This window comes from Anser anser (genome assembly GCF_964211835.1).
Source record: "Anser anser genome assembly, chromosome: 8".
NCBI lineage: Eukaryota > Metazoa > Chordata > Aves > Anseriformes > Anatidae > Anser > Anser anser.
In genome coordinates this window covers 19,666,206-19,685,627 of record NC_139728.1, presented here as the reverse complement: position 1 = coordinate 19,685,627, position 19,422 = coordinate 19,666,206, and the positions used below count along the sequence as shown (strand labels likewise).

Sequence of the window (19,422 nt, the reverse complement as noted above, 5' to 3'; positions counted from 1 at the left end):
CATTGTGTCTCCTTTCTGCTAGGGGCTTGTGTTACTAAGGACTGTGACAAATAAACCTTTTTATTTCTCACCAGTATTTCTCTGCGCATTAGGAAGGACAATTACACTATCCTTCGGGCTCAAAGGTGACGAATCTAAACAAAGTTTCTTTGCTCCTTATGTACTGTATTAAAACATGAAAACTCATCTTTGCATGTAAGGAAAACAGAGTTTCAATGAAGATCTGACCCACAGACTGGAGAGCACAGTTTTCCTACAAAAGATGTTCTTTCATTAAAAAGACTATTGTAACCTAAATACTTCATGATATATTTTCTTTCCAAAGAACTTTTTCAATCTCACTGAGCACGCTGAAGTCATTATACTAGGGATGATTCTTTGTCCAGCCAGTTTTACTATAGGTTACTTTTCTGCAGGAGATTAAAAATGATGCATTAGTAGATATCATTCTAAAAATACTCTTTTAAGTAATATTTAAATACATTTTTGCAAACCTGGAAGAACATATAGAGCATCGAAGGAAATATAACAAATAATTCAGGATGAATAATATATAACCATGAGAACTTTTCCATTGTATTTATTTAAATCAAAGGAAGTATGTTGAAATGTGAAAGTTAAGCACTTCAGTTTATTCACATATTTTACATTCAAAGGACCAACCAAAAAAAAAATAATATTTTTTTCAGAAAAAGAATTCCTCTTGTGGTTTCCAAAATTTTGATAGAGATATGGAATATACCTAATGCAGCCTGCCATTGTAGTACATACAGTGAAAACCTTGTGTATACATATAAAATCCAAACAAACTGACCATTACTAAAAAAGGTTCCCTTTAATATAAATAAAATTCAGAATAGTCCTTTATTTTAATAGACAAAACAGTGGAATGTATTAACAACTACATATTTACAGTGTCTGACTGGTAAAAATACTGGGCTCCATCTGAGATCCTAGACACTTCCTGAGAAGGCCACATGGGCTAAGGATTGCTCAGCACTTCACATAAGTTATGTGCTAAAAGGATGAAATTAAAGCATACTTTTAAAATGAACACAATGGCAAAATCGGAACTGCTGATGTAACATGTTCATGTCCTGATGCAGCAAAACTTGCATCACAAGAAGTTCTCTCTTTGATTTCAGCAGATTTGTGTATGTTCCTAACGTTAAACACAGGATAAGCGTTCCAAACTCAGGAGCCTTGGAGGAAGACAATTGTTTGAATCAAAGATGCTACAAATAGAGAAAACTGCTGTAATCACAATTTTACATAATATGGACATACATGACCTCAAATTTAAATCTGTATTCTTCTCCATGGGTGATTTCTACCTCTTCACTTTTCATTTGATCCTACAAGGTCTGGATTCCAACTATCTCTATTGTGACAAACTTTTGAAAGCATCTCCTTCCCACAGCCTCCCAAATCATAGTGCCAGTTTAGCAGATCTCAGTCTTTTTGGCAATTAAATTAAATTAAAACAAGAACCAGATATTTTTCAAAGTATTCACAAAATAATCTTTCACTTACAGAATGGCTGTTCCACCATTCTTGTATCAGATCTGATCTCATCTCTTTAGATCTAAACAGTTCTTTAACAGTTACAAAAATAAAGAAATGATTAATATACAAATATATATTTCAGAGTGATAAGAGAATAATATTTTAAAAAATCCTTTTTTTAATCTACTTTAAATTAAAAGAAATGTTTTCAAAAGGAAACTGTATCTGGACTGTAGCAGATCTTTATCTATTGACTCTTCATTGCAACTCATTCCCTGCCGATGGCCATATAGAACTTAATGTAAGAAGCTAATTACTATGAAAAGACAGTGAGCAAGTTTCTACTAGCAAGCGATTCAAAAAATCTGCTGTGCCAGTTAGTTTCTGGTATCTCTTGTTCAAGAACCTCAGATATATTTTGTTTCTGATATTAAAAAATAAGTCATGAAAAGTCCTGAGCTCCTTTAGAAATTTGCTTCTTTCCCTGGTCTTCATTAATACATGTTCTGCAATAATCCAGTTTGTTTTGTATACTCTTTGTATACAGCACAAAAAAAAAAATGCTTTGCATGAATGCACATGTATGTACAAAACCAGTCAGTAATTCAGTTAAGTGATATGCCTGTTCACTGGGTCATTTTATACTTTCACAATACCATATTTTCCTGTAATATCCATAACGACGTCGTCTAGGTTGCTCCCTTTTAACACCATGATGCTCATGCAGGTTTTCCTTCTGTTTATCTTAAGCAGCCAAAACAGCAAGGAACATTTTTGAACAACCTATAATACTCTTCCTGAATCTGAAATAAAAATATAGAATTGGAACATGAAACATTAATAGGTCTATATGTGTTTTAACTAATTGTGCACTGATGCCTTTGCTAGATGTTTTAAGGTGGAGCTGTTTTTTTTTTTTTTTTTTTCCTTCTTTAGGACAGGATACTGAAAAAGGATAATCTCAAAATTGTGTGGGTAATATGAATCCTGCTACTAGCTGCAAAGACTGGAATTGAGCTTTACTGAACCCATTACGTTACTTCACCTGGTTAATGATGAGTTCTACATTTTTAAAACGCATTTTTCTGTATTTCATATTAAAAAAAAAAAGGGAGAAAATATGTGTGAAGGCAAGAATCAGACAGTTGTTCTGCCTCTACCACAGCCAACGGCAATATACTTCCCCTCTTCTCTTTCCACCCCCAACAAGGGCACAAGGAATTCCTGCCTTGCTCTGATAAAATGTTCACACCACAACTTGGCTTTAAGACTGGACATGTGCCTGCATGGTTATACGTGACTTCCCCACAAGGAAGGGGACACTTACCTTTCTAGACAACACACAAAGAAATATGAAGATGAACATCCCCTGGAACGCATTGAAGATTGTAAACAGATATGCAGTCACCACAGATCCCTGTACGACATGGAGGACACCAAAGATCCAGGTAGCCCCGAGAAGAAACAGGAGAGCAAGAGCACCTCGGGCACAGGACCTGGGGGAACATTGCAGACAACATGCAGGCAAGTGCTGTTTCGCTCCCTTCACTGCTTGGAAAGGGGAATGCTGCCTAGACAATTGGTTTCAGCTGCAACGGCCTGAGAAGTGCAAATGCATGGGCTGCTCTTTAGGGTGTGCTGTAGTACTGTGCCACGAATAAGCTCACACAATCGGTGCAGAAGAGTAAAAGAGTAAAACTGGAGGGCCTTAAAACACTGGCTTCTTTAATCTTCAGATATGTTTTCTCTGGTGTACTGCAGCACCATATGATTTGATTTAAATCTACTGTTAGTGTAATTCCCCAAGGAAAAACATATGTCTGTTATGAAGCATTCCCCCACTTCTCCTCCCCCCTCTTATCCTCCTCAAAAAATAACCCAGAAAAATGTACAGTATGCTCTTAGGTCAGTACATGTGCATGACATCAAAGGGTTCCCAGGCTGCCTCTCAGGTTCACTGCAGAAGACGGTGCAAGTTGTAAAACTAGACTTTCTTTCTTTCATTCTTTGTCTTTTTAAAAATATATATATATTTTGTTTTTAGAACACAAATACTCTCAAATATTTCCTGGGTCAGTGTATTGATACTTTAAAATTATAGGAGCTGATTGGCTATAATTTTTTTTTCCAACATGCTGTAGAGCCCTGCTCACAGACTTGAGCAAATTGCAGCATGTTGTCTTGGAAATGAAACCACTGATTACTTTCTTATTCTTTCTCAGCCCAGTCATTGCAGGACTTCCTTTGAACAACAGACATTTTTAGCACTGTTCCTCTGAAAATGAATAATTTTCAACTTCATTAAAACCAGCTCACCACATGAAGCTACGAAGGGTGAGGAATAAGAGAAAGTAATCAATCAAACAATTGCTAAATCCTAACTATAAATCTAGTGCAATGCATTGAAACTGCAGGAGCGTTCCTAAGCAACACAAACAGTAAGTTGTTTTCAATGTTCCCTGTAGTACACTTCAGCTTTTCCTGCACAAACGGTTTTCAAGGTCCCTATAAATCAGTTTTAAAGAGAGTGAGTTGATGGAAAAATCATAGCAGCATGCAAAGTAAAAATCCTGGAGAGAAACACCCCCCCACACCTCAACACCAAAGAAGCACAATGTCCTCCTGTAGATTTTTTTTTTTTATTTACAAAAACTATGAATGGCCTGATTCTCTTATCACTGGATTTCTACATGCCTTCTTACTTCAAGGCAAATATTTTGGTCCCAATTCAGGCATAAGTTTCGAAATCTGTTTTGACTTTCATAGAGGCTGTAGAAAGTGTTTAAGAAAAAAAAAAAAAAAGGAAATTATTACTTTAACCTTTCCATCAGCCTTTACCCTTCAGTTGACATGGGCTACTCATTGTGTTCCTCGAACATCTCCCACAAGCCTAGTGTTACAGCATGAAGCACTGCTCAGAAGGAATAAAGATTTCAAAATCTACCTTTAAATCTATATGAGGGAATAACAGAAAGAAAAAAAAGTCTCTTCCCCCCCCCCCCCAGTCTTCCAGAAAATTAAATGGTAATTTTTGAATCCTTACTTTAGTCTCCATCTGTATTTAAACTTACAGAAGGTAGAATTTGTATTAAATGACAAACTTACCTTATATTTTCATAACAACTAACTTCTGGCTTTAACATTGCAGTGTGTCGAAATACTTTATAAATAATCACTCCGAAAGCCAGCAAATTAACCTGGGGGGAGGAAAGAGAAGAACTTTTTTAGTTCAAAACAGGGTGCTTTTGAATTTCAGTAACTGTTACACGTTTAAATGAAACACGTCAGATATAGTTTCTGTGTATATGAAACCTAGAGAATCCAGTGCCAGAAGGGAAAAAAAATCCTTTTCTGATCCACGTCTATTAAAAAAATATGAGCCCTTTAATAAAGATTGATCAAACAGGGCTGTAACTCTATCTTATCTCAACAGTATCACTACCAACAGTCTGCAAATGTTTATTGATTTTATTGGTAAAGCTCTTCGATTTCCTGCTGAGATTTTTTTTTTGTAAGTAGAGATGTTTAAGCAAAGAGAAGAAATGAGAAGAAATGAGAAAAAAAAGAAAGAGCCCCCCCTCCCCCCCTTCTATTATACTGTGTAGATTTGACAAAATGCATATCTTTTGTTTCTGAATCACATTAATAACATCATATGTTTGGAGGTCTTTTGGGTGTGAAAACTTTTAAGTGGCACAAAAAACTTTGAGGTTTACACACACAAAAAATAAGATACTAACTTTGGTTGAAATGTTCTTTGCTCAGTATTCTCTCCTCCATTTTATGTTCGTTTCATTCGTGAATAATATCGGCGTGTGTATGTGTGTTTATTTTCTGCCTTTATAATGACATTGTTTTATTTGAGTTTGAAACACAAAAGAGCAACTAAAAGAAGCAGTTTCGTAAATGATGCTCAATTATGGTTCTGAACCTTTGCTTGGATAGGCTTCATTGATCATTCACTTAAATTTCTACTGCATTCCTTTAACAATGTGAATGGGTTTGCTCTCTCGCTTAAAAAAAAAAAAAAAGAAAACCCTTATTTTGGTTCACAGCATTTAACATGAAAATCTATTTACAATGTTAATAATTGAACCAAATTTTATCTGGATGTCATCCAGAAACTATTTGTAGATCCTTGGTTGTAATCCCTTGGTTGGTTCCTGTGGGTTTACAGCTGTAGACTGAATAGAATTAATACCTTCCCCAACTTGTTTCTTCAGAAAGACTGTGTGGTTTTCCTCCCTCCTTCTTTTTCTTAAAAAAACAAAAAACAAACAAAAAAAACAACAAAAAAGCGCCTCCAAAATGAAAACAAAAGCCTACTATAGGAGCACAGCATCACTTTAAAAAGAATCACTTTCTTTTGTTAACACTTGTTATGTATGTCCTTAGAACATTTTTGTTATGTCGAGGGGGAGTATCTGATATTAAATTCAGGCTCTGCTTTAATTAGCTGCATGCTCATACTTTAATATGGCATAATGTATTTACAATTTGATAAGACAGGAGATAGAGCTGATTAGCAGTTTAGGGAATTAATCCTTCACTGAATACCTTGTACTTGCACTGATCGTGAGAGCTATTCTGAAGCTCCTTGTATTTAAAATTGTAATCTATAATATCTCCTAAACCAGCAATTTTTCAAAGTTAATTATAAGTCAGTCAGCAGTTGTGGGTAATTATATACAGACTTACTTTTTATCTTATATTTGTTGGTGAACAATATATCAAATAACATGGTGCGCACGCTATAATCTGTGTAACCCAACTAATGTACTTATTAAAATAATCTGGAAAAGATAGGGTGAAATGTGATCAAAGTACCACGGGCACAGGGAATACACCCTGCTACTTCTTCAGAAGCTGTCAGCAAGACCGCAGCATGAACCGCACAGCCAGCCTTCCTCCCTGCCGGCCCATCACCAAGATCACTAATGTCAATGAGAGCCTTCCTATTGCTGTTAATAGGCTCTTTATGAAGCTTTGTGGGCCAAAGTCCATTATCCTTTGGCCACAGAAAACAGCTGCAGAACTGGAGAGGTTTTGCTGAGCGACGATGGGGCTGGCAAGGGGCAGATGTGGGGCCTCGCAGTAGAAGACTCCATTTCTCTTCATCCCAGTGGGGCTCCTTTACACAAATACTATTTACACTGTCTGTTGCACAGGATAATAGGATTTTGCCCTCTGCATTGAAGTAATACCCATTAACTATGATCTTTTCATTCATCAATTCATTCTGATGGGAATAATCTGTACATTTCAGGGGAACGAGAGAGGTTAACACCGGTTCTCGGAGTCAGCTGCCAGAACGCAGTCATGGTGCAATAAGTCTCAGGTAGCCTCGCAGGAGGTAGTGTTACAGGGTAATGAAGGTGAGCTTAACTTCTGAAATACCCACTCATTTCCAAGATTTATTAAAGCCTTAAGTAGGTTTTTGCCCCATTTAGAAGCACTCCATTAATAAAAAATATCTGTAGCAAAGTGCATAGACTGCTTTATACAATGTTCAGTGTCTCAAAACGGTAGCTTTTAAATAACTTTTTTTCTTTTTCTTTTTTTTTTTTTCTTTTCTTTTCAACCTAAGTTAGAGCCCTCTGGCACTGCATTTTGTCCTCTGGAGGACCTCAGTTAGGTAACAATAAAGTTGTTTTAACTGTCCTGAAGTGCAAAAAATCCAGCAGCACTTAGGGGAAAGAATAACATGAAATCATGGGTAAAGCTAGCAGAAAAAAAAAAAAGTTAATGTTAATAATGTGTCAGCTCTAGTCTTTGGAGAAGACTGGTATTTTAACAGGTATCTGAAGTTCAACATGCTCTGCTTCAGCCTGAGACCGTGCATGCTCTTTACCATGAGCAAACCAGTAACCTCAAAAACTTCACATAGGATGGTTGGACTGAATAGTGCTAAAAGGGAAATGGCCTTCATATAACTGATATCCTCAAAGAGCCATTCAACAGCTGGGCCAGGAAGTCAAAACACCGCAAATGTCTGACCCAAGATATGATCACTTAAGACATATTGCATTTATATTGAAAAGTGAGCTTCAAGTGAAAATAAATGGAAGTAGATGGCTACAAAGGGCATCCAAAATACAAATAGGCCCAAGGAATCCTGGATCTCCAAATTTTCTAGCTGGAACAAAGTGAGGATGAGAGACACTGACGCATCTAAAAAAGCCTCCAGCTGCTACTTTTAGCCAAATACCGTGCTTTTTGCTTACTTTGGCTGTAATTGTGTGTGTTCACTTTTTGCGGTTAAAGCACAATCTTCAGGTGCCGTTGACTAGGCCTTAGATGACGTTATAATTAAGGCTGCCTTGAGGTGACAGGCACGGTGAATGGGAATAAAATGGCAGGCCTAGAAGCAGCAGGCTGGAACGTAGCAAAGTGTGCAGGCAGCTGTGACACCAAACTAGGGCAGACATCGCACGGGCCTGGCAAGGGCCAGCCTGGGGACTGCAGCTGCCACAGGCTGGCTTTGGGGAGAAGTTACCTGTATAATGAGCAGAGCCACTCTGCAGCTTTGGGCAAACCCAAAGCGTGAAGTGTTGCAGCACGGCCACAGTTTTATCAAGTGAATAACGATGTTACAGCACGACAGGGCAAATTCTTGTGCCTTTGTTTTCAGAGTTATTACATGGCTGAGCAGTCAGAGAGACTGCTGCACGTCCTGAGAGGGGCTCCTGGCCAAGTGTAATAGGCTAAAAGGGGACTGCAGTGATTCCAAGCCCAGAACTGATTTATTTTTATTTTTTTAACAAACAACCTCAAACTGCTATTGAGTAAACACTGCATCCAGTCCTTATTATTTCACAAATCTCAGACTTTGTCATTGCAAGCCCAGTCCTGTGGGGTGCTGAGCATCCTCAGCCCTCCCTCTGCCCCCCTTCCCTCTGAGATATCAGTGGGAATCAGATTTCACTCAGTGCTCAGGTGCACTACAAGACTAATTTTAATAATTAATCTATTCCTTTTTTCTAAGTGGTTAATCAAAGACAAGGGTTGATATAGGAGCAGCCTCCATTCTAAACATCTTGAGGGAATCACTTCTCCTTAAAGACATTTGTAAAGTGTTTTTAGCTTTCTTAAATTCTAGAAATGTTGCGGTACATTTATGAGCAAATGGTAGGAAACTTAAAATATGTTTATGTGAAATAGACATTGAATGGGGCAATTCTTAGGATCCCGTGGAATCAGGATTTTGTACATACGGGCAACAACATTTATGTATCTATTTCACCCAGAATAACTTCCAGAGACCCACACATCTGGACAAGCTAGGGTTTCTTGTACGCCTGTGACCATGTTTAAATGGAGGATGGTAAGTAGTCAGTACACCTCTTTTCAGATAACCTTTGTGAGGGATCTTGAAGATTTAAGACTTTGGAGGGACTTTGGCCCCATTTCACAAATGATAGAACTGATTAGTGGCAAAATTCTCATTGCTTCCCATGTTGTCAAGACTTTACAGTTCACAGAGAGTGGTAGTCCCAACCGATCTGTAGGCAACAGCGAGCACTGTCATGGGTTTTACTAGCATTCGCATGTACCACGGATGCACACTGTGGTGTAGAGCAGTAGAACAGGTGTAGAACAGTTAAATCTTCGTGCAGTAGTGTTTTGGGGTTCCGCATGGTTCAGTTTGCATATTCATTACTGTGGTGGTGGTGGGTACCACAAAGCAGGCATGTAAGGAAGAGTGCACAGCTGTCTGAAGTGGTAAAGGTCCTAAGATCTGATCTGACTCACAGCCACAAGTCAGACAGCATCAGTCTGGATAATTTCCTCTTGTAAATTAATTCACAGGACAGAAAAAACAATTGCAAATTCAAAGAAATTTTCCAGTGCTTTCCTAATCACCTTGTCAACAACAAGGAGGTTTTGCCAAAGGAATTAGTCTGGGCAGCTCTGTTCAATCAGTCACATATATTTTAGGATAGGATGAAAAAATCTGTGTGATGTTAGCTACCTCTACCCAGAGACAGGATAGCTCTGTACATTTCTTTGCTGATGCCTTCCTGCCTCTGTCTGGATATTACCACAGCTAATTGAACAGAGAACTTCTGCCTAAGCTTCTGTAATGAAGGAAAACTGCTCAACAGTGGGCACGGGTAGAGAAAGATGCTGCTGCTTTGGCTTCTACTCCTAGCAGTTCTGGGACCACCACACTAGAATTTCACCCACCTACAATTTGCAGAAGGAAATAATAGAGTTTTATAGGTACCAAAACATAATATTTATTAGGCTCTCTTTCCAAAGATGAAGATCCAGAAAAGCACCGAGAAACAATCTTGTCTATTGTCTGAGCAAATTGCAAACTTTCCTGTTGATTATAACTGTATTTTGCAAACTAAGTAATAATATAAAAATGAGCATATAGGTCCTAAAATGTTAAATGTTCCAAGCTGTTGGAGTTCTGCTAATAGCACATTGCTTAGCAACTGCTATATTTAAAATAGATCCTTAATTCCACTGTTAAATGTACGTATTTTACATACTGGAAGAGTAGCATAATGTTCTATCCTCAAATAAATATGATGTTAGTGCTTCACACTGCATGAAACACTTTCTGTGTAGGTACAGAATGATAGTTATTTTTAGTTGAGCACTGAATGGTATGAAATACACAAAATTTAATAAAGCATGCAAAACATCTGCCTGCAAATAAAAATATTTGCACTCATGTTGAAGAGTTGTAGTTTCTTTCATAATTAATTACAATTAAATTGTAAGATACTGTGTGAAGTGATATATCATCATTTTGCCCCATCAAGGTAGCTGACAGCTGTCAAGTTTTGCAACAGAGAAATCTTTTTTTCTCTTCCTTCCTCTCTCCTTTTTTTTATTTTATTTTATTTTTATTTTTTTTAAAGCAAATCAAAAGAGCACTTGAATGCTCAGAGGGAAATGGTCCATCTTTAATGGAGGTAGCTCACTTAGCACCTGGACATCTTGCAAACTGAAATAGATCAGGATGAGGTATTCAAGAAAATTTTGTCCAACAGTTTTTTGTTGAAAAATGTCAGTTCATCAGCAGTAAGATATTTATTGGTTTAGATTACATTTTCACCAGAATAGGCTTTCTGACCAGCATAGCTTTTCTGATTAAAACCAGAAAGGACAGTCACTTCTGAACAATGAAAAATTTCTGTGGACAGGACATTTATCCAGGATGTAGGAGACATGGGCACAATTTTCTGTTGTACTTAATATTCAGACTATAATATGACCCTTCGTTCCTCTAGCCTCCGTACCAGCTATTCACCACTATCGCTCCGTTAGCCCTGCTGGATCCGTTCCATGCCCTATAAATAATTAAATATTCACTGGAGCAGGGAGACCTGGATCTCCCTCACCCTGCAGTTTCTCAGCCAGGACTATCTAAAGACAATTCTTGTTTTAACAATGGAGTAATTGTTTAATATGAGACCAAGGAATTGGTAATTTCATGTACAATATTATTGTGTAAAAGATACACTCCAGCCTTTCAAAAGTTATTTAAACACTTTAAACACCAGCCTTTTAAGGCTCTCCAGTGTTACAAAGAAAAGCCAGTATAAGAAAGAGGCAGCTAATTCTAAAGATTCAGATATACTAGTTCTGATTCAGTCTGAGCACTTTACATTCAAACTTCAAAAATGAAGCCCCCAAATCATTCCCTTTTCCTTTCTTAGTCCCTGTCTCAATAATTGATGAAACCATCTATATGCTGATGTCAGATCTCACAAAAAAAAGAATGAGAAAATTTCTCCTGCTGCTCTCTTAGGCATATACTTGATTTTTTTACATATATCATATTGAATTTGTCTCTTTCAAAAAATGTCTGAAGTTCAGAGCAGCTGTATCTGTATCAGTCTTTACAATGACCCTCATTATGAGCGTTTGAATTAATGAGCTTGTGATGGTCTGAATTCTGCCGCAGAGAGCAATACATTTCTGTCTCTCTGTCTGTCTGGCTAATGGCTGGGTAAAATGACAACATTCAGTGGGTCATCGTTATTTCAGTCAGGAGAGAACAGAATTAAGCTATTAACAATACAACAGTTTAAGCTTCAAAATGAAAATGTATGCCATATTAATTGCATAAAATTGGACACAAGCTGGCAGTCAAACAGTCTGGGTTTGTCTCCTGACTGATTTATCTCATTATCATGTCCCCAGTGAATATACCTTCTCGAATGCTTTAGGTATACAACAGCAGCCTTATTTAGGAGTAGAAAATGTAACAAAAACATTAATAAAACCCCTCCGGGCTGTATTTTGGGGAAATATTTTCAGCAATGCAGGATTAGATTTTTATGATTCTAAGATTTTAATACTTTCACTTGTTTAAAAGTGAAAACACAGCTAAATTAGTTTATTTCAAACCCCGTCTCAGGAAATACATAATTTTCACATAGACTTTCTATATGAATACATGAATATTTCAAAGTTGTTCTTTTACATACCTCAAGCTGTAGGTTTAGACTCAATTTAATAACTAAGTAGTTTTCCTTATATTTTTAGAACACTTACAGAAAGCTCTAAATAAATAAATAAGTAGATGGGAGTTTATATTTTTCATCAGAGTAAACTGCTTCTCACAGTCTTCTGGATTCAGTACTATTTCTTATTGGATTGCAAAGCTAAACACATACTGACCTAAATATTTTAATTTAACCTCAGTTCTGCAGCCAAGGGCAGGAGGGATGAGCCATCATAGAACTGTGTCTGACCTTGGCCATAAATGTTAGCCCAAGTAGATCCAGTGGTAGGGCAGGGATCTGTCTTGCTCTCAGTATAATTGTAATTAGATATGCTCTTCTCCTTTTCCAAGAAGCTCTGAGAAGGTGTACTTACTTGGGAGTTGGTAATTACATAAATCAGGCTGTTTGATGCACTCATTACAGGTGCATCAAAGATTCAGACTACATCTTAGACCTCTCCCATGTGTTTTTTTTTTTTTTTTTTTACAAATGTAAACCTGTCTTACACTGTATCTGAAGCCTTATGCAGGAGCACTGCAGAAGCATTTTTTAGAGTTGAAAAGGACTGAAATAGTTGTATTTTATCTTTTAGCACAAGCAGCTCCAGTGAATGGAAGAGCTACCAGAATGGATACAGCAAGAGGAGTGTGACTGAGATATCGGGTCTGACAACAGGCTACTTTTGCCATTTTGGAGCTATGAATAGTGGGCAGAAGCTGTCCATGCCTTCCACAGCCAACCAGATCCTGCGAAGGAGTTGGCCCTTTGCCTTTTAGAAGTATTTATGATTCTGCTGTGGATATGGTCACAAAATCACCCGCTGTGGCTTATGGTTGTACTCAAAGCCACAAAAAGCTCTTTCAATGACCACTTCTCTTCCAAAATGAATATTCACATGAAATTACTACTGTGAATATGAATTTACTTTTCTAAATGCCTGCAAATGATGAACCAAAGGGGCAGTAGAAGAGTGAAAGAAAATGTGATTTGAGTGAGAAAATATGCAGTGTGGATATAGTCAGTATGTAATTATTAAGAAAGTACAGAAAACATCAGTCTGTTAATTATCTATAGCAAATTTTGAGTCCTCTCAATGAAAAATTTAGGGTAAGTGTATGTGTTTATGGTAATTGTACTTATATCAAGGCAACAAAGAATCACTGAAAGCATATTAAGGAACAAAATAATAATAATAAAAAAACAAACATATGACAGTTCAGACAATTGTGGCATTCTTGTAAAAATCCACTGAGGCTGAAGACACATGGATACATTAAAATAGTGGGATATGAGTTTGTTCCTATGTAATGACATAAGAGAAAGCAATTTTCATTTCTTGGACTAATGGTCACAGACTCTTATTTCAGGTATTTCCAGGGACCTTAGAACAGGGGCTTTAATGATGGTTTTGAAGGTCAAAGGGAAAGAAGGAAAAACCTCTTTCCCCTGAAGGTCCTGGCCTTGCTGAGAAACTGCATCCATTGGTATGGCAGTGTGGAAACTGTGGTTTGGAGACTAAAGCTGATCCTGTCAACAGAACAGGACCAGTACTTTCAGACTCAGTGACTATTTAGCACAGCAGGTATTGCTGTTTGCTGAACAACATTGCGGTTTGAAATAATTTGTTTCAAGCAAAGTTGCAGACTCAGTCCCTAATGCCACTGTGTAATTAATTATTTCCACTTTATCCACAATGGCATAAGAAATGCGATGGAGACACCTTTAACCGAAGCCACAGAGGGGCTAATGAAAAGGGACTATTATTTTTTCATAAAGAATAATAAAGCCATTGCTAGTCCCAGTAGGAAATTTATTTCCACTAAAAAGGCAGACTGAGGAACAAGAGTAGATATAAAAAGTCTTTAAAATAGCTATTTTCTAAAACTCATACACTAAACAGTACAGAGTATATTTTCCTCATCTAGCTAAGAAACATAATGAGGCATTTGTTACAAATAACCCTTAGGAAAAACAAAAAAACAAAAAACAGACTATACAGAATTTTCCAAATCATAAATATTCAGTAAAAAGTGTGAGATGGTGGTATGATTTGTTATGATGGAGGCCAGAGGTCAAACAACTTTTTCAATAGTACCCCTTAGAATATCAAGGGTAATGAACATGACCTGCTTCACTGAGAACAGGAATAATAATGTGAAGAAGCCTAAGGAGACAGTGTACCTGATTACATTCGTGTAGGATGATTGGCTTTGGGGGGCTGTTTTTTTATTTAAAAGGGAGCAATGGACTGTCAGATCATGCTCAACATTGAAGTGTGGGAAAACGTAAAACTTAAACTCTGAATATTTACTTCTCTACAAGAAAGATGTTCATTTTGAATGGCCTAGATTAGAGTATTAAGTACATGAAATTTGTGAGTATATGAGAAAATAGCGGAGTAATGGATTTGCCAGGAAATTTTTCTGCATTGATTGCAGCAGTATTACTAATCCTGAATCAACCTAAATGTACAGAACTGAATAAGTATTAGAGCTGTCCAATAAGATTTGATGAATGCACTATTACATTAATTTTACTTTTTTTTTTGTTGTTGTTGAATAAATTATTTGACAAATAATGGTAAAATTAATCAAATAAATTATCTGATGAATATATTTTTTAAGTAATCGACTAGCTCTAATGAATATGCAGGCAGTTCCTTAATGAAAAGCATTACTCTACTGTTAACCTGCTTTCATCACTCATATGTCACTTTTTTTATATTTTGCAACTGCAATCTGTATATTTTATTCATTTACCCATTCATTTATACGTGGGAAGTTCAAAACAGTCTGGTTAATCAATCACTGCAATTCTTAGAATATTTTTGCTTGAAAGTTGATTATTCATTACATTTATTGCATACAGGAATGCTTAATAAAAGGAACCTGGCTTTTCTGAGGACACCTCTTCCAACAAATACTCTTGGCTTGTATGTTCCAAGTCAAGTTAACAAGAATGCTCTGCAAATTGCAGAGTCCATTCATAAGCCAATTTTGTAGTTTCAAACACTACAATTACCAATTGTTTCAAGAAACCGGAGCTTGAAGTTGAGCCAGACACCTTCAAGGTCCCTGAAAACACACATTAGAGGAGTAAAACAAGGAAGAGCATACAAGAGCAACCCCTTAACTGCACAGTGCTAGGATGTTTGCATAAAAGCCACATACAGGATTATTTGGATGGTGTGCAATTTTGGATGTTCCAACCTCAAAGAACAAGTCTGTATTTTGTCATTACAGAGGTGGTCTCAACAAAAAATACTGATAGATTTGTACTGTTATATGGCAAATTACTCCTGTTAATGTTACATGTCAAACTTCTGAGTCATGGTTCCTCACAAGGGTATGCCAATTTATTGTGGCAATGATAGTGGGTGGAACAGTCAAGCCTGCATATCTCTGTCAATACTGCAAAGGTGCAAATCAAGATATCATGTGTTCCTTTGAACTTTTTGCACAAAGCTCAACTAAACAGATTTTGAGAGAATGTTGTCAGAAAGAGGCATATTAAAAGGGTCCTCTACCATTACACACAGAGTAGCAGTGATTCTCTTCCAAATTTTCCTGTTAATGGCTCATAGACTTTGGGTAAGTACAGCATTAATAGTCTTTGTCCAGCCTTTCCAAACAGCATAATTTCTGCCACTGGTTGGACATCTACCATATAGCTGTTCCTCACAGTAGGTATGAATGGAGGTACATATCCAAGGTGTTTGAAAGACAAAGTTCCCACAAATGTCAGCGATGTGGAAGAAAGCCCTTACATGTATCTGCTCCCACTCAATGCAGAGTATGCAGTCATGAGAGGTGGGAAAAGCCTCGCAGAAGGCCTGTACAATGGGAAGGTGTCTGTTTTTGGCTGACATTACACGTTCATCAAAACTGCAGCTGCATTACCCTGCAGAAAAATGGTTATTTCAATTCTAGACACTTCCTATTACAGGGAGATTATTATTGTAAGAGTGTATTACAAAAGAAAAGAAAATGTTCTAGGGATTTTTTTTTCTCTTTCCTACCTTTTATCTCTGGAGCTTATATTTATATTTGCCTCAATCAGGCATAGGTTGTGGTGTGTGTGAGTGTTTGTCCCTTAAAGCTTGTGATAAATTCACTTTTCTATTAAAAAGTTTAAACACTTTATAAATAATTTCACCACACTTTTATGCTTTGATCTAATCTACTGCATAGTTTTAGCTAAAATGGTTGTGGTTCTAAAGATTACAAGCATTAGGAGAAAGAAATAAGTTGTGGAAATTATCTTCAGCTTGCAGCTTGCTTTACAAAGGTTTAAGATACCCTTTCTTTGCTAAAGAGCTTCTGACCTACTCTTTTTCATGTACGGTCACCAATCTAATAATAATAATAATTTTTAGATGGGATCCATAAGGCCATTGCTTTACACTTAAGAATTCTAATCGGACCATAATATTAATAAGCAAACACCTTCAGAAGTAGTCTTACTGCTTAGGCAATCAGAGGAGAACTTAGTTTGTACTCCTGATAAACACTTGAGCTCCTTATGCTTCGCTATTATTACTGCAGATTTAAAGCCCAAGCATGTATTTGAAACAACGTGCCTGGAGACAGAAAATCCACTGGTACAGAACCAGATCTGTTCTTCATCATTTACATGCTGTTTCAACAGCATATTCCAGTATAATCCAAACCACAAATCTCCTGGGGCCCCATTCACAGAAACTGAAAGCACCATTTGAGTATGTGGGCTTTTGTGCTGACAATGAGTTTAATGTTTTTGTGCAAGAATCAGCTTTGCAGTGAGTGGCTCTCCGGAGTTTTTCTGTCCAAACTCTCCAGGCTATCTTGGAAAACCTGTAGAATCAATGCCATTAGCAGATGAATCTCAGAAATAAAGGTGAGCTTGAAGCTGCCGGAGTTTGTGGTTTTCTACTTGAGGTCCTCTATCTGGTTATCACAGAACAAAAATAACATTCCTTTCCAGAGGAATTAGTCTTAATTAGTCTTTTTTTTTTTTTCTATTTTTTTTCCTTTTTCCCCTTTAGTTAGCTATGGGCAAGTTGGGAATCTTAGAAAGATAGGCATATGTAATTAAAAGGACTTCCTGATTGGCACTACCTTGGAAAGAGTTTAGTCTTTGTCACAGTGCCCATGCAGTGCAGTCAACAGGAAGGCTGGACAATGGAAACAGAAATAATGTCACCAGCGCGCATTCCACAGAACAGACATTTAACACCAACTTCATCATCTAAAGTTAATACCTATTTTCACAAGGTTTTCCATATTTTCCACAGAGAATAACTTGGATAGGACAGAGCTAGCTCTCGGCCCGATTTGAAAACCTCCCTCTTGCAGGTGAGGCTTCCATTTGCAATTGTCCCTTAAAAACAAGTAGTCAAAGCTCCCCCCAGAAAAAAACAACCACACAGCAGGCTAAGCAGCTCACTGAAAATGGGGTGCGTTTCCTCCCCAGTGTAGTAGTGCACATGTACATGGTTATGAAGAGAAATAATACTATGAAAACAAGTATTCACAAAATGTTTCTATAACATAGCCAAACATAGAAAAAAAATTGAAGGGCTGTTTCCAGTCCAGCTACAGCCCCTTTATGTGGCTTAACTTAGGCAAGGGAACAGGAAAAAAAAGACACCAGTTGTCTGCTATTCTCTTCCATAGGAAGAGTTCATCTGTACATAGGACCAGTACCTACTTCTGTTGCTTCACAAGAGTTGTCTGTAGCCTCAGCGAAAGGCTTTGGACTTCAAAGTCCAGCTTGCAGGATGTGCCTCTGCAGCCAGCTAGACTTACCTCAGAGCCAACACAGACCTGTTCTGCCTCTGTACTGTGTACCTAGGGTCCCGTATCAGGCACAGCTCATCTGGAGCTGAAAACAAGGTTGCAGATGTATACATTTTGGCCATTTTTAATGATTTGATAGCATAGCTTTCTTGTACTAACAGTGCAGTTATATGTCAGTGGTCATAAATCTTCACCTGAAGGCAGATGAGGTATAGGAAGGAAAGCAACAAGAAAAAATCTCGACAATGCAAGCTGACTTCATGGAAGAAAGAGATAAGGTCCAAAGATGTAAAAGGATATTGCCAACTTAAACTTAAGAACTGTAAGAATTTTCAGAAAATGCTGGTCTTCACCCTTATTAACCTGTCAGTGCCATCTGACCCCAGAAGCACAAAGCAGAGGGAGGTTGCAGCACCTTGCCTCTCTGGAATTCTGCTGTGCTAACCAGCAGGGTGAAGTGGGGAGGCATCACCTTGTGGTTTCCTCTGGCAGGCTGCTCCCAGCCTACCTCCAGCCTACAGTAGGAGCTTGGGATGGAATTGGACCAGAGTTATACTTGATACTTTATTCATCTTTGAAACATGTAATGCCCTGAAATAAAACTGTTTTACTATCATCTTGTGTGTGTCGGGCCCTGCCACTTCTTCCTTATACAAATCCTCACATTTATCACCATCAGCTTAAAAAGCAAGGAAGGGTTGTTATTGACTTGACCGTAGATGTTATAAGGCTTCACCATTGTACCTTCTCCTTCTGTTAGCTCCAGCTATTGCCCGATCACTGTCAACCTAGTCATACAAAATAATGCCCCATTACAGTTGGAATGGTTTGTTAAACTTTATAGCACTTAGAAATGCTCTTGAGGCACCAAAAATGTCTTGATTCAGAATGGAACATATAATACCTGCCAAATTTGCAGGTTTGAAACCACTTCCAATAAGAATTAAAAAGGCCTTCTTCACAGCTGAAATAGGGCTATCAATACTTGACTTGTCTGCCCATGTGAAATAGCGGGTTCTTTTCTCTGACGTCGCAATTTAGTTTAAAATAGCTTTGATGATGACAGGGTACATGCGAGTGATAAAACCATAAAGATGACAGTCTAATCTTACAAAGATGACCGATCACTGATAAGAGATTAAGTCATACAACATTTGAAAAACCAGATTATCTGTCTGCTAGTACAGTGTCTGTGTACACCTCCTGCCGAGCCATGCTGAGATGCCAATGACATACAAAGATACTACTTCTTAAATATGCTTTTCTCAAACCATTGGATTGAAAAATAAGAAAACAAGTGAGGAAAAAAAAAAGCTCTGATCTTATATTGAGCTTTTTTTGTCAAACATTCATTTTTTTCAGGCTAGTGAAGTATTTAGACGTACAGCATATAAATAATTTAGAGACACTATAAAAGGGTCTAAATTAGCCAATTCTGCCCTATAATTAGCACTCACAGCTATGCTGGCAATGGGTGGGTGATTATTAAACACCTTTTATTATTGGTTTTATGTACTACAATAAAAAATGAAAATTATACTTACAAGAATTATTAGACATGCTGGTCCTATAAAACTCCATATAAAGTTATTCTTTGTGCTGAGCCAACATCTGAAAAATAAACAGCACAAAACATCTTGAAATGTGCAAGGCTGTTGTGACTATTGCAT

General features: G+C 37.4%; 1 protein-coding gene across 9 annotated transcripts in view; it reads right to left on the bottom strand.

The window, feature by feature from the left end:
• Positions 1-564: 564 nt before the first annotated feature.
• Positions 565-19,422, bottom strand: part of ADGRL4 (adhesion G protein-coupled receptor L4) — an 89,730-nt gene continuing 70,872 nt past the window's right edge. For all 9 annotated transcript variants that reach the window (XM_083846433.1, XM_083846436.1, XM_083846437.1 and 6 more), the window contains 4 exons: positions 19,297-19,363; positions 4,612-4,703; positions 2,834-3,002; positions 565-2,309 (listed from right to left, as the gene is read on the bottom strand). In XM_083846433.1, coding sequence (XP_083702559.1) covers positions 2,247-2,309; positions 2,834-3,002; positions 4,612-4,703; positions 19,297-19,363 — 391 coding nt within the window. In that variant the 3' untranslated portion in view covers positions 565-2,246. The remainder of the gene's footprint in view (positions 2,310-2,833; positions 3,003-4,611; positions 4,704-19,296; positions 19,364-19,422) is intronic.